The sequence below is a fragment of the Lycium barbarum genome, chromosome 9, assembly GCF_019175385.1.
Source record: "Lycium barbarum isolate Lr01 chromosome 9, ASM1917538v2, whole genome shotgun sequence".
Lineage (NCBI taxonomy): Eukaryota > Viridiplantae > Streptophyta > Magnoliopsida > Solanales > Solanaceae > Lycium > Lycium barbarum.
In genome coordinates, this window is record NC_083345.1 from 103,724,133 (window position 1) to 103,740,382 (window position 16,250).

General features: G+C 31.5%; 1 protein-coding gene across 1 annotated transcript; it reads left to right on the top strand.

Annotated features, from left to right (window-relative positions):
- Positions 1 to 11,051: 11,051 nt before the first annotated feature.
- On the top strand, positions 11,052 to 15,134 carry LOC132609220 (alkaline ceramidase TOD1). Its single transcript, XM_060323096.1, has 4 exons — positions 11,052 to 11,388; positions 11,470 to 11,679; positions 12,203 to 12,763; positions 14,721 to 15,134. The coding sequence occupies exons 1-4, from the start codon at positions 11,133 to 11,135 to the stop codon at positions 15,062 to 15,064; spliced, it is 1,371 nt and encodes a 456-aa protein (XP_060179079.1). The 5' UTR covers positions 11,052 to 11,132; the 3' UTR covers positions 15,065 to 15,134.
- The last annotated feature ends 1,116 nt before the right edge of the window (positions 15,135 to 16,250 follow it).

Consider the following 16,250-nt stretch of genomic DNA (forward strand, 5'->3'; position numbering starts at 1 on the left):
TTCCCCTGACGCTTTTCATTTTCGCCTTAAATACCTTGAAATTTTCAAAGCATTCGGACCTACAGAGCATCTATAGATATATTCATATCATGAGTAATCTTCTATGAATGTCACAGAATACTCAAAATTACCTCTTGCCTTGAAGTTCATTATACCACACAAATCGGAATGGATTGTCTTAACTTATCATTAACTTTATTTCCTTTTTTAAAAAAAAGGTCTGTTAGTCATTTTTCCTTCTAAATAGGACTCACAAGTTGGTAGTGCCTCTACTTTCAATGAACCTCAAAAGTTCATCATTTGACCAACTTCGAAATTCTATTCAGATTAAAATGACCTAGACACAAGCGTCACAGATAAGTTCATTCAATTCACGAAAAAAAAAAATCTCTGATGGGACAGATTAACACTATTCAGTTCAGAAGAGTTATTAATTTAAAGGGTCACGCATCATTGTACCACAAGAGATAAAATGTTTATCAAACTTAATAACACAAGAGTTACAAGAAAAATAAACTAACTATCCATCTCTTGTTTGGTTAGAAACTGAAAATAAATTCTTTCTAACAGAAGTTACATATAATGCATCCTTTAAATTAATGTCTTATTTCTATCAGAAGAAATTCCTGACTAGTAGTAAGTGGGCTGGATAAAATCTATTGAGAATTTGAGATATAATCATTAAATAAATCATTAGTTATGCTGAATGAATAATAAAATTCAAACCACACATCACACATATAACCATGCTTACCGAACAGTTAGATTCGATAGGGAAACTTAACAATTCATACAAAATATATGAGTCATGCCAGATATATCACCCCATAAAGAAACAGAACCAACTCAGATGGAGAGTAAACTGCTAATTTATATTAGGTAAATATCCCATTTAATTATCCCTAGTTCCATTGAACCAACTTGTAACTCAGTTGGAGAGTCAAGACAAGCTATCAATTAACTAGGGACTAGAACACAGTAATTAACTATAATGAATCTATCCAATGGGGAGGAAGACCTATGTCAACACATAAACTCATTATATCACTGCTATATACGATGGAGACCATAGAAAATGAACCCTAACACCATTATTTGTTAAACAAAATTTAGTTAACAATTTCTTTTTACAGAAAACAGAAAAAATATCCAAAAACCCATCTAAACGACCCCAAATGGCCAAAAAATCCCCTAGGTCACAGCATATCTGTGAGTATTTCTCAGTGGGTCGTTTCCGATGAACCTACCAAATTTTGAGTCAATCGAAGTTCGTCAAAAATCAGAATTCCGAAACCATGACCAATTCGGATAAAAAACAGATTTTTTTTCCAGCCAAAATAGAATTTAAAAAATATATATATATACATTTGTTCAGTAGCTCTTATCACATATCATCATTCGCATACTAATATACATGAATCAAGAACAACGAACAAAATTTTAAAATATGTTTACATAATCTCAGCGTTGCTTTCTGGAAATTAGCATGTTTATGTAATCATTGAATATAAAATTCAAAACACACCACATAGATATCCCTACATCTTGCACAACAAATTTCAATATAAAAGAACAATTCATGCAACATATATATGTGATGCCAAATATTCACTTTATAAATTTAAAACCAAAGCTAACTCAAACGAAGAGTATGCTGCTAATTTAAGCCAAGTGAATATCATTATCATTATCTCTAGTTCCATTGACTCAACATGTAACTCAGATGGAGAGTTAATACAAGTTATCAATAACTAGTGATTATACCTAGTGACAACCCATAATAAATCCATCCGATGGGGAGGAAGACTAAAAGTCAACACATAAATTTATTATTTCACTAGTATTTAGACATGAAAAACATAAGGAAGAATCTCTATCACCATTAGATCATAACCGAGTTATTTTTCCTTAAAATAATTTTCAAGAAATAGAAAAAATGCCTAAAACACCATTTAAACAATCCCAAATTATAACAATGAATATTGTTTAATGGGTCATTTCCAATGAATCTATTAAATTTCCGGCTAATTGAAGTCCGCAAAATAATTCATGTCCAAAGCTACAACCAAAATCAGATTCAAAATAATTTAAGCATCTTTAAGAATTAAACAATATGACCTACATTCTTATCATATATCAATTCATGTTAAATCATCATGTGTATTCATGTTCTAGATTTAACATAAACAAAACTGACATAAAGAGTAGTTTTTCATACTCGTTTTAATCCGAAAGAACAACATAACCCATCTAAACAGCCTCAAAGATTATTTCTTACTATGTGTTTCCAATGAACACACCAAATTTCAGGTCAATAAGAATTCGTGAAATTCTTGATCTCCACAGCTAACCAAATTCATTAAAATAACCGTTTTAGGCATAGCTAAGGATTAAATAATCTGATTCAGGTTTCTATTCTCCTTTTATAATTATCCCACGAGCTGAAGGCATACAATGTGTCCCTTCTTCTGGGTAAGACATACAAAACCTTCTTACAATAAATTATCCTCTCGATTAATACACCTGAGAATCCAAGATATTATATTTATTCTTTTTAGGTGAACACTTCAATATCTCTTCTCATGAATTAATTAAGCGTTACTAATAGCTAAAGGTAAATTTATTTTCTGGGACAATTTATACATGATACATTGAAAATATTCTAATGACTCAAATAAATAATCTACTTTCATAGATCCTATTTATTAATCATAATTCTCAATTCATGTATTGATATAATTTCATATATATAAAGCTTTAAGAATTTTCAACGATTCCAAATAAATAAACTGCTTCAGTGATAATTATTTATTAATCACAAAATTCTTAATTGATACACTATCATACATATGAGACGGAAAAAGAACAATGTGCCCTTATATTTTAACACAAACAGAGAGCAATGAAAACTGTGCCAATCAGAATTTTTAATCAAACAATAGCACATATTGTTACTTTAGTCAAATTAAACAAACTTAATGCCATTGACATCACAACCGGAAACCAAGGATCTTATTCCTTATACACAGCCGCCGTTTTCAATATGCATTCATCTGTGGTACGTAAATTACTTTTATAGAAATCAAGTTCATATAATACTAATTTATACTACCTTTTTTTTTTTTTTTTTTTTTTCATGAATGCTCATACTAGACATATTTGTAGGCAAAATCTAATACAAGTTGGGCAAGAAATTACTGCCGTAAGACTTGTGAACAAAGATTTCTACTTTGTAAAAGAAACTTAACCTCGGCAAAAAGACCTAGCTGCCAGTTAATAAATCAGCTGTTTTTCAACAAAGCAACTTTATAATTTGTGAAATAGCAAAGAGTCACCGGCTGAGCAAAAAGCCAACAACCACTGCTGTTGATCCTTAACACAATTAAAATTAATATCGTCCTGATTTCATTCGTCGCACCAAATATCATCATATTCTCTCATGTTTAAGATTTAACAAAACATGAAAAACAATGTCAAGACAAAAATCATATTTTAATCATGTTATCAGGTTATCTATTTAGATGCAAGCAGGCTCTTGATGTCAATTGATGGATATCAGGCATACACAGCGGAAGCAAAAAGTCAGGATCGAACTTACATGTAATATAGATAACACATAATCAAGATATTAATCAACCATAGAATTGATACTTATCTCTTGAAGCGTGACCGCGACCAAGAATCGAATCTTCAACCACGAGCACACACCATCCAGTTGATCGTCATCCTTCAGTTCCACAGTCTTCTGTTGTGTAACCCGAATAATACCAGAATTTGTGAAATTCGTGTGGGCGAATTTCTATGGAAAAAGAGTAGAAACTTGTAAAACTCTCAGCCTCCTTATGGAATAAGACCCCTATTTTATATCTACAGGTTTAGGGTTTTTCCCTTTTCCAAAACCTATTGGGTCTTTATTTTTCACCTAGAAATAATATTCTATATAATTCTTTATTATTCGGGCACAGTAGGGACCACAGAATTTAATTATCGAGGCTTCCTATTATGGAATTAATTCAAGAAATCTGAATTAATCATACCATAATAAATTACGAATTATTCCACTAAAAAATCGTAATTGCACTCCTCAGTTCAATTTCAAAATCATACATTAAAACTTATTTAACTCCTCATGTTAAGATTACAGATACCAATCAATTAAATTAAATTACTGACAATTTAATTCATTGACTAATTGAATCCTTTATATTTCTGCTTAACTTACATCATGTGACGGATACAAAATCCACCTGCAGGGTTTTCACATGAGACTTATAAGCATCCATAAAGGGGTATCATCAATCTCAAAGTCAAGACATGGATTCTATCAACTAATTATTATTTCACAAATGTAATTTGCCATTATCCAATTCACCGGGAATACATAGACCCGCAATTGAGTCGTACCTTTTAGTAAATCAAAATAATGAACAAATCACATTGATCATAATAATTATATCAAGATTAAGAGTATAAGTACATTTAATGAACTAGAGAATTTGTTTTATATATTCAGTACAAAAACACTTATCTCTACTTGGTTCGTTCAATACATACAAAATGTACTAGCACAAGAAGACGAAACTATACCGTTCCCATAATGAAGATACATTATATTAATCTTGGGCTACAATCATACCGATGGCTTTGTCCAATTTTCATCTTAGATTGTGAACATAAATTTCATACTTATAAGACCGACGATTTAATCTTCCGTGTATAAGCTAAACTCTATACACTAAATCATCTACTATATAAGTAAAGGACACACATGCTGGTACATGATCTATTTAATTCTTTATTAAACAATGAATAAATAATTGTTATATAATAAATACTATATCCAAACACATGGTTAATAGTATATATCCCAACACTAGAAACCCCATAAATTTGATCAAATAGAAGGTACTCTCTCTCTATCCCAATTTATGTGACGCACTTCGCTTTCCGAGAGTCAAACAAGAAAATCTTTAACCGCGATTAATTCATATGTCTTTTAAATATTTTAAATTGTTAATTATTATGAATTATAATACTTTTTATATAGTTTATAAATATGTAAATTATTTTTCAAGAAAAACTGACTCTCGAAATCCGAACTATATCATATAAATAGGGATGGAGGGAGTAATGTCTTTCCAACCATCTAAAATAGTTTTGCATAAATTATCAAATATTTAAAAATGTTTTTCTTTTCTTTTAAAACGACAAGCTTTTAACTCATTTCATCCCTAAACAGCTCTATGAAAAACCATTAAAGCAAAAATCGATACTATTTTTTTCTTAATTTCAACATAGAGAAGATGGTGGAAGCAGTTATGCACCAAGTTAAATCTGCCAAAAAGAAAGCTTTTACGCAGATAAACAACAAATACTAATATATAGAATTCTGAAAAAAACAATAGAAAAAGAAGGGAACTAAAAACTTACCAAGGAAGCCATGAACGGACGATCAACTGGCAGCAACGACAACAATCAACGGGCAGAAGCAGAGCAAGAAAGTGTAAGAGTGTACGAGAGAGCAAGAAAGCGTAGAGGATTTTTTATTATTTGAATCTCCCTTCTAAAGTTCGAGTGATACTCTCTTTTATATTTGACCTTTTAGTTTCTTAATTTATATGCATTTCAATCACAAATTGTAATTAATTTTCCAAACAAATACAATGGAAGGGTCACATTTTAAGCAATGCAAAGTTAATAGTAATTGATCAAACAATTCAATGCAAGATTGAGTTTTCCCTATTAATCACCGTAGCTTAAAAATGCAAAACAACTATACTTTAGCCTTTAGGTGAATAATAATAATCATCAGAGAGAATAAAAAAACTTTAGTGGTATTAATGAATTTAGGAAAGGAAAAAAACTGGAGTACACAAGAATATACATGTTATAGGAGGTTTTTGGCTTCACCAAATGTATAATGAAAAATAGTGTGAATTATTTTTATATTAATTTAGTGAAAATATAATTACGATCAAAATGAAATATTTTATTTCCATAGGGAACGTAGAAGAGGATCCTCGACGTAATTATCATACAAATTAGGGAATCAACCCCCCTTCCTGTTAAAATGGCATCAAATATAACTTTTGATCACTTCTAGAAATTAGATCATGACTAATCAAGTAAGTCTCGATAGAAATTCCGCACAAACAACTTATGCAATATCGCCAGCATAGAACTTGTAACGTCGAAGCCTCATAGTAACAATAACGATGTCATCAAATCCTTAAAAAGCTGATCACTGCAACAAAAATAAATTATAATGGATTTAACTAAGAATCAAACTTAGTTGGGAAAAGGGTTAAATTTACCCTCCAAGTATGATTTATAGTTTAAATTTACCCTCCGTCAGAGTTTGGGATCAAATTTGCCCTCTCCGTCAAAGTTTGAGATCAAATTTGCCCTCCAAGTATGGTTTATAGTTTAAATTTTCCCTCCGTCAAAGTTTGGGATCAAATTTGCCCTCTCCGTCAAAGTTTGTGATCAAATTTGTCCTCCCCGTTAGGATACTTGATAAATTTGCCCTTATATGGATGAAAGTCTGACTTGAACTTCACAATACAAAAAAATTAGCCACGTCGGATCCACATAGGCTCCACGTAGACTCCCAAACCTAATTCTCTTTTTAACTCGTTTCCCAATCCCAATTCTCTTAACCCGTCTAGACTATTGCTGACACTAAGGCACCATATAGTAATGTGAAAAGCCAGAGTTTTAATCGCATCGAGGTACACACTTAATGCATGTGATAAAATAGGAGGCATGTAAGAAAAATTCTGCAGCAGCAACAACAAATGTTTAATACGACCAAGGATTCGTTGTTCTGTCCAGAAACATAGAATTTATCTGACCAACAAAGCTTTTTTGAACATGACATCTATCTTAGGTGAACTTCGACGGAGCTAACTTAACTCATTGTTGTCGCCTCCCTGTCAGAACCTCTCAAAAACTATTCAAGAGAACTGAAAATGGATTTTTGTTGAAGAGAACTGAAAATGGATTTTCAAAGCTGAACTGCACAAATTTATTTTGTTGTCTTGTTATCACTTTTGCAGGATCATAACTTTTCTGATCTTACTTTCGGTATACGTTTAGGAATGTATTCTGAGAAAAAATGTTTTCCTCTGTTAAAAAATGCTCTGAAGAGTTCATGAAGAAACCTTCACTATGACAAAACAAAACATGAAGAAACCTTCACTATGACAAAACAAATGTTGCAGGGGTATTTTTTTTTTCTCAAAAGAGAATTGGGATTGGGAGTCTACGTGAAGCCTATGTGGATCCGACGTGGCTAATTTTTTTGTGTTGTGGAGTCCAAGTCAGACTTTCATCCATATAAGAGCAAATTTATCAAGTATTCTAACGGGAGGGTAACTTTGATCCCAAACTTTGACCGAAGGCAAATTTAAACTATAAACCATACTTGGAGGGTAAATTTGATCCTTTTCCCTAACTTAGTTTAAGATTGCAGTGAATAGATACACGTGATGATGAATTGTGAACCCTTTGGTAATTCACCAAAAAACTGTCGCAAGAGCATATGGGTAAAAGATTGATTTTGAGGTGGAAGAGTGTCATATTACTTTGTTTCTTTTATAGCATTACGTAGGGAGGCATCCCATTAAGGATCTTCAATGTGGTAAATTGTAACATACCCATTAAGTTGGTAACCGTCCGTTTCAATCGCAACCATCATTTTTGTTTTAGTGTTGCAACCGTTCTATTTCTGTTTTTTGGCTAGGAAAGGACTTTTGAGTTTTCTTTTTGTCATAATAACATACAACATAAATGCAAGAATAGGGGAAATGACAAAAAAATTGAAGGGAGATTTCAAAAAAAGGAGAAAAATTAAATGGGTTTCTAAGCCGTAGAGAGACGTCACCTCACCTTGTTTATGCCTAGCTTTATATATATAAAAATTGAATGAATTGAATGATGGAAGGTTAATTGCTTTTACTAATAAATTTAATATAATGTAATTACAATAAGTATAAGGGAAGTAGTGACAAATAATGTTATTGAATGGTGAGTGAGTCTTTATTATACGTAGGAGATGAACCTTTAATATTTTATTTTATTTAGTAAAATAGAGAATGAAGAGAAAATGGTCCAAAAATTGAGAAAAAAAGATAAATACTAATGGAGGCCACAGAGAGGTGTCATATCACCTTGCCTATGTCTAATTTTATATTATATATAGATATAGATTAGAGGGGTAAATTTCACAGATGGTCACTTAACTATCATAGTTTTTCAAAAAAGTCACTTAACTTTAGATACACTACCACAAAAGCCACTAAACCACTTTTTGGCGTCATTAAACCACTTTCTGGTGAATAATTATTTTTTACTCTTTTTTAAATAAATAAAAATTAATTAAAAAGGTTCAACCTAACCCGACCCAAAACCCTTATGAAGAAAGTAAATAACCTTTCATATTCTTCCCTTTTCCCTACCATTAAATACACGTTTGGTTTGAAATAATATTAGGTAATTAAAAAATTCTTTCTTTTTGAACAACCTTCTCATCAGCTTGTTCTTGATCATTTCTGGCATGGTTATTATAGCCTTGTCCCTAGTAGCATCAAGTATATCGTATTCTTGGGGGAAGCTTGGACTTCTATTATTTTAATATTTTATTTTTCTTATATGGGTTCATATGACTTATGTTCATACGAGTTTTGGGTCGGGTCGAACCTTTTAAATTAATTTCTTTTGAAAAAAAAAAAGAGTAAAAAAGAGTTATTCACCGTAAAGTGGTTTAGTGAACCGGGTGACACCGGAAAGCGGATTAGTGAATTTGTGTTAGTATACTTAAAGTTAATTATTTTTTGTGTTAGAAACGATTAGTTAAGTGACTTTTGTGAAAAAATGTGGTAGTTAATCGACCAACTGTGAAATTTACCCACTAATTAGACTATGAATTTTATTTCAAATAAAAGAACACGAAGTCTAGTTTCTAACGAGACAATCTTTTATCATTTGGACATTCTTACAAAAATTTATGGCCTTTCAACCAAGAAGTAGAGGGGAGTCCGGGCAATGTGATGGCAATACGCTACATTAGACCCACGAAACACATAATGTGCAAGATCCAATACACTTATTATAATTGAGCATATCTTTATGAACTAATATCAAATTTGAAATAATTAATTTAAAAAAATTGTTATAACATAAACCCATTTTTCTTACGCAAAAAAGAGAGAGAAAAATTTAAGCTAAAGTAATAGAGAAAAATTAATAATTAAACAAATATAATCAGAGAAAACAAGCAATTGTTGACATGTGATTGACCCCCTCCACAGAAAATTACCTGTGTTATGGAGAATGCAAAATACAAAAAAGGAAGAAAAAAGCAATAGGAAGAAGAATCAGGTAAATAACAAAGTAGGTAGAAACTTCTGTAGTTGGCATATCCGCAAAATCCACTTTTTTTTTTTTTTTTTGTTGTCTTCTTCCATTTATTCCTTTCTCTCTTTTCTGATTTGTCAGTATTTCCACTGACAGATTTTACAAGATCATATGCAAGCATATTACTAACGTATTGTAAATTCTTATGCATTGCATTGCACGAAGATCATTCTGGGTCATTAGATCAAATTAATACTCCTTCCGTCTCAATTTATATAAAGATGTTTGATTGAGCACGAAATTTAAAAATAAAATAAAAAAATAGGATAAATTTTATCTAATGACTCGGAATGATCTTCGTAAAAAAAATAGCATAAAAATGAAATGAAAAAATAGGATATTTGTGGTTATAAATCATCTCATTAGAATGTGTTCACTTAAACACATGCTACATGGAGATCAGGGTATAATCCTGAATGAGCAAAGGGTACCATTGTAGAATAAAATAGACTTACACAAAATAAATAGGATGGAAAATTTATCCACATATGATGTTTACACTAAATCAATTAAATCCTAAGAACCACGAAATTGAGGTTACGTATCATGTAAACATAAACTATGTTTAATTAAAAGTTGGCTTAATACATTTACGACCCCTTATACTTGCTAGTAAATTTCACTTAAACATGAACTAGTGCGTGTTACGTTCCAATTGAGCACTTGAACACATGATAAAATGTTCTGTAATAAGTACTTTCAATTCAAATTTTGAAAAACTTCTAGGTGTGTTCTCATGTGCTCATTATGTAGATAAATTAACCACTTAAAATATATTACCGCCTTTAATTATACTCTTTAGCCTCAATAATTCGTAAAACCTCAAACTTGTTCCAATTGAGGTCAAGATATATAATTAAAGAAGATTATGAATTTTAAGTGATTAACTCAACTACCCAATAGACGCTTGAGAATATGCATAAAAGTATTTTCAAGATTCAAACTGAAAGAGTCTAATAGGAGTAATTTATCATGTGCTCAGGTGATTAATTAGAACAAGCTATAATTCAAGTGTCTAAATAAAATTTACTAACAAGTATAAGGACCGCAAATGTATTAAGCCTTGAAAGTTTGATACAAGTCTATATGTCAAACACATTTTGCATTTATTCATTTGACATAAACGCCATGTGTCAGATAAGTCTTTTTTCATCTAAATAGAATTCTTGTGGCCAAACTCCTATTCCCTCCGTCCCAATTTATATTAGGGTTGACCTAAAACAGTTCTTTTTTCTTATTATGATTTTCTCCAATCCTTTTCATATATTGTGAATTATCAATTATGCAAACTTTAATACTTTTTATGTACTTTTCAAATATGTAAATCTTATTATAAAATACTCGAAGAATCTAAGTTTGAAATTGAGTCGAAGAAAGAACTGTTTGTCTCCCCAAATAAGCCAACCCTTATATAAATTGGTACGGAGGGAGTATTAATTTGAGATCGATGATTAATTGATTCAGACATGTATTGGTTGAGAGAGCGCCAGAAATTAGATTTAGTCGAATCCCAATACGAATATCGGACACGGTGTAGGAAATAAAATATATTGGTCGAGAGAAGACGTCTAATGTTCTCTTTTCCCGCAGAAAAAGACGTCTAATATAAATGAGATAATACATAATTGGTTGAGAAAAAGGAAAAAAGACAATTTGCATAGGATGATAACAACAATAGTCGATGAGATGTTTTTTCTGTTATGGAGAAAAGGTAAATGGGGATCAAGGCTACATCGTCCAAACCACTCTTCTGTTACTCAAAACTTTTCTGTGTCTCTATAAGCTATCTCTTCACCTCTCTATTTTTAGCTCTTTACACTTCTCTAATTTCACCAACCACTTGCCTTTTCAGATATTCACCTAATGATCCAATTCAAACACCTCTTTTTGTTTACAATTCTACTTATGGAGAACACAAACATGCCCTTCCTACTTTTCGTTCTTCTTGTAATTCCCCTGTTTATTTCTCAGGTAAGAAAAAAAAATTGAATTTTCTTTGATTTTTGATGAGTTTTTGATGTTTGAAGTAATGGGGTTTTGTTGTTTTCGCAGATTATTGGAATGCTTTGAAGGAAATCAATGAATTTAATGAGAATTCGACGTTTCTTGGTTCGCGAAATTTGAGGTATATTCAGGGGAATGCTGATAGTTTTGGTGGAAATTTCAGTACAAAGAAGAGGTTTTCTTATTTTGATCATCCTGTTGTTGATGGAATTGAAGTTCCTTGTGGATTCTTCAAAAAATTCCCTATCAGTAAATCTGGTTAGTAATCAGATTATCTCAAATTACCAAGATTTGCCTTTTTGGATCTTAGGATTCCCATGTACTCAATTTCATCTATGAAACTAAAAATAACCATTTTTTTTTTTGTGACTTTTGATTGTGGATTTTGAAGCTATAAATTCTTACTACTCTGCAATTTATGCTGGAATGATATCACCATTACACAATTACTAAGGAAAAATTTGAATCTTGGAGGTGTTTTATAGTACTCCATATATTCCAATTTATGTGATACTCTCTTCTTTTTAGTCAGTTTAAAAAAGAATGATACATTTCAATATTTAATAATAATTTAACTTTAAATTTTTCATTTTGCCTTTAATGAAATGATTTATAGTCATACAAATATCATGCTTTTATTATGTGACTAAGTTCGAACTAGTGACATATGCCTAATCCACACATCACCCATATAACACTCTTATTACTACACCAAAGGAGGCAAACTTGGAGGTCTTTTTCTGATACTTTTTGTTGGTTTTTTTTTTTTGGAAATTTTCAGATAGGATAGCCATGGAAAATTGCAAGGGATTAGTGATTATTTCAGCAATATTCAATGACCATGACAAGATCAGGCAACCAAACGGACTTGGTAAAGAGACACCCTACTCAGTATGCTTTTACATGTTTGTAGATGATGTGACACTCAAGGGACTTCAATATCACAACTTAGTTTCAACAACATTAGAAGAGAAGAATTCAGTGGGAGTATGGAGAATCGTGAAGGTTGCAAAAGAAAATTTGTATGAGAATTCAGCAATGAATGGAATAATTCCCAAATATTTGGTTCATAGGCTTTTCCCAAACTCAAAATATAGCATTTGGGTAGATGCCAAAATGCAGCTAGTTGTTGATCCATTTTTGTTGATTCACTCACTTGTTGTTATGGAAGACGTTGATATCGCTATTTCAAGACATCCTTTATATGTTCATACAATGGAAGAAGCAATGGCAACTGCTAGATGGAAGAAATGGTGGGATGTTGATGGATTGAAAAAACAAATGGAAACATATTGTGAGAATGGCTTGCAACCTTGGACTCCAGAAAAGCCTTACCCTTCAGGTAATGTTAAAAAAATTGATACACTTTTTATTGCAATCTATGTTGCTCAGACTCTTTAAGAATGTCGACTGATGTGTGTCGGTTGCTCTAAAATTGATTTTTGAAGGATCCAACATGAATACGGTAATTTTTTGGAGAGTCTGAGCAACATAGACTGTAATGATTTTTTTTTAATTCTTATCCTTAAGATTAACTTAAAACATTTCCTTTAGTGGAGTAGATGAGTTCTCTTTTTTCTTCAAGAACAGAATTAGCTACTCTCCCTATTTATTCTTAATGACATGTTTTTACAGTCATATAAAACTCTATGGCATAGGTTTAACATCACAAAATTTCAAAAGTATTTTTTTCTTTTTTAAATTGTGTGTTAGCCAAATACTATCACATAAACTAAAATTGAGCAGAGTAAAAGATTTACAAATTTGCACTATTTGTTCAAGTCAGTGAGGATTACAAGTGGGAAATCTTGGCAGCTTCTTTAAGTTTCCTGAAACAACTTTTTGAGAAAGCATGAGCTGTTTTTTATGCTCGGAGTTGTATGATAGTGAATAAAATAAGACATATTCCTCATTGCCAACAAGAAAAAGGGAAAGTAAACAAAATATTCGTGTTAGGCGAACATCCATATTTTTTTTTTATTAAAGTCAGTTTCACATATTTAAATAGTTAATCCACTTTTAAGAAACATTGTAGCAGTATTACGTGTAGTGTGTAACACTCCCATCTAATAGTTTCTAGAAAGAACAAAAAAGGTTTGAGGTATATTAATATGTTGAGTACAATGGCATTATCACATTATGAGCAAAATCTTACCAGCAATGATTTTTTGAATGGCAGCTATGAGCTTTAATCCTTTCCTTTCTTTTGAAGATAGTTTAATGGTAGGGCCACCTCGTAACCTTTAACCTATTTTTTCTCTTTCCCATAATTACTATTCCAAACTATTTGATGAAGCTTCTAATTAGATTGCTTCTTCTAGGGTATTCTTTATAAAAGTGTCTTATTTTGATAATAGGATAAGGCATCATTACCCCTCACCTAGTCGCATTTTTGCTACGACACACCTTATCTAATTTTTTATCCTATCACCCCCCTAAACTATTTAAAATCGTAATATTTTGCCCCCTTAAGGCTGACGTGGACACTCGGACCAGATAAATTATATGCGGTGTGTGCACGCGCCGTGGGTCCCACGAAGCAGCTACCTTTTATCTTTTTAATTTATTTATATTTATTATTCTACCCGATCCATCCCCAATTATTTCGCAAACCAAAACCCACACAAATATTACCCGACCCAACCATGGATTAAATTATCATACACAGAAATTGGGGAATAAATTAAAAGCCCTAAATTAGAAAAGGAGAAACAATTTCGCTATTTTCGAGCCCTAAAATATCATACACCGTAACTAGTTGAAAAAGGAGAGAATTTGAGACTTGTGTTCTTCTAATTTGGGTCAGGTAATCTTCTAATTTGGGTCGGGTAATGGGATGAATATAGGAGAATGGAGTTTTGTTTGAGACTTGGGTCATATTTGTTTTGTTTGTAATTCGGGTCGGGTTTATTATTAAAGGAATTAATTTTGGACGGTGGGGGAATAAAATGGAGCTTTGGAATTGACACGTGGAAGATTCCCATTGGTTAGAAACTATTTTTTGGAACTCTTACACGCCTCAAATATTTGGTCACACGCGAGTGCCCACGTCAACCTTAAGGGGGTAAAATATTACGATTTTAAATAATTTAGGGGGGTGATAGGACCAAAAAGTAAGTAAGGTGTGTCGTAGCAAAAACGCTACTAGGTGAGGGGTAATAATGTCTCATCCTTTTGATAATTGTACAAAGAAAACATGTTTTTGTTAATCATGATCTTGTCTAAATGTCAATTCTTTATGAAGTGTATCTTATTTTATTGCAAATTAATGTTAATGTGATTTTTTATGGTTGTTGCAGATGTACCAGATAGTGCAATAATCTTGAGGAAACATAGTGTGGCAACCAATCTATTCTCCTGTCTATTATTTAATGAACTTGAAGGATTTAATCCAAGGGACCAATTGCCCTTTGCATATGTGAGGGACCTGATGAACCCAAAACTGAAGATGAACATGTTCGATGTTGAAGTATTTGAACAGGTGGCAGTCGAGTACAGACACAACCTTAAAAATGATGGGGTCAGTAGTACAAAAGTGATGCCCAAAAAGACAGAGAAAGCCAGCTCTAAATTCCTTGTGAATGGGACTGGTAGTAAGTGTGATAACCACCTTTTAAAAATGTGGGGTGAATCCCAAGATTGATTTCATGTATTTTTTAAGAGTTCATTTTTTATACATTGATATTGTATAAGAATTTTATAACATTAAGTTAGCCAACGGATAATTACATGTAAGTGTTGATAGCAATTAGGATTAGTACTCCAAATCTTGATAACTAGAGTTAACCAATGCATGTGTTAGTGGGAGGTAGCAAATACCTAGTGGAATAATCGAATTGGACATAAGTATGAATAACATTATTATTTAAAAATCAGGATGAAAAATTAGGTACATCAACTACTACAACATACTAAAATATCCTAATAGTGTAAATTTTTTCCTGTGCGATTAATTTGTGTATTTCCTCTATTCGCTTTTACTTATCAACTATATTACAAATAAATTTTCACTTTTATTTGTCCATTTTAACATGTCAAGAGAAAACATATCTGTTTTCTTGTTTTAGCCTTATATTAACTACACATTTCTCATATTATTTCCCAAGTTCATTGAAACTATATACCAATTAATATAAATATTATGGTAAAATAGGGATTTTATTAATAATTTCTTAAGGAGAGTGCAAAGTCTATTATGGACAAATAAAAGTGAATAAAGGGAGTGTGTTTCACTAAACACATATTTAAGAAAGAGGGAAATATTTTAAAATTTACGACCTAAAACAAGTCATAGATATTTATATCTTTAAAAATCATAACATTAAGATAAAATAGAAATAAAAATCTAAAAATTTAATATATTTCTTAATAAAAGAGTATCGTATTTTTTAAGATAAATTAAATAAATATGCTCCATAAATTAGGACGCAGAGAGTATAAGCTAATCTTTTTTAATCGTTTGTCCATGGAAAGGAAGGTTATATAGAAAAGGACAAAAAAAAAAAAAAAAGAAGAAGAAGCCAACTACAAGTCTACAACCAACAAAATTAACCTTCACAGATCATGACAGGTTGTCAATGAATGTTCAGTTTGAATGAAATTTTGAGAGTTAAGCTTTTCAAGTTTCGACGACCAGTCATCTTTCAAAAACTACATATAGTTAGTTGTTTTATAGTGAAAGAGTGAAAGTTGGATTAGGTTGAGGACAAAACTTTGAATTACTACTTGTGATTTGGACTTGTAACAAGTTTGATAGGTACCTTTTCGAATTATAGGGTGAATCCCGTGATTGGTTTTCTCCTTTTTGTTACTTTTCGCATAGTATATAT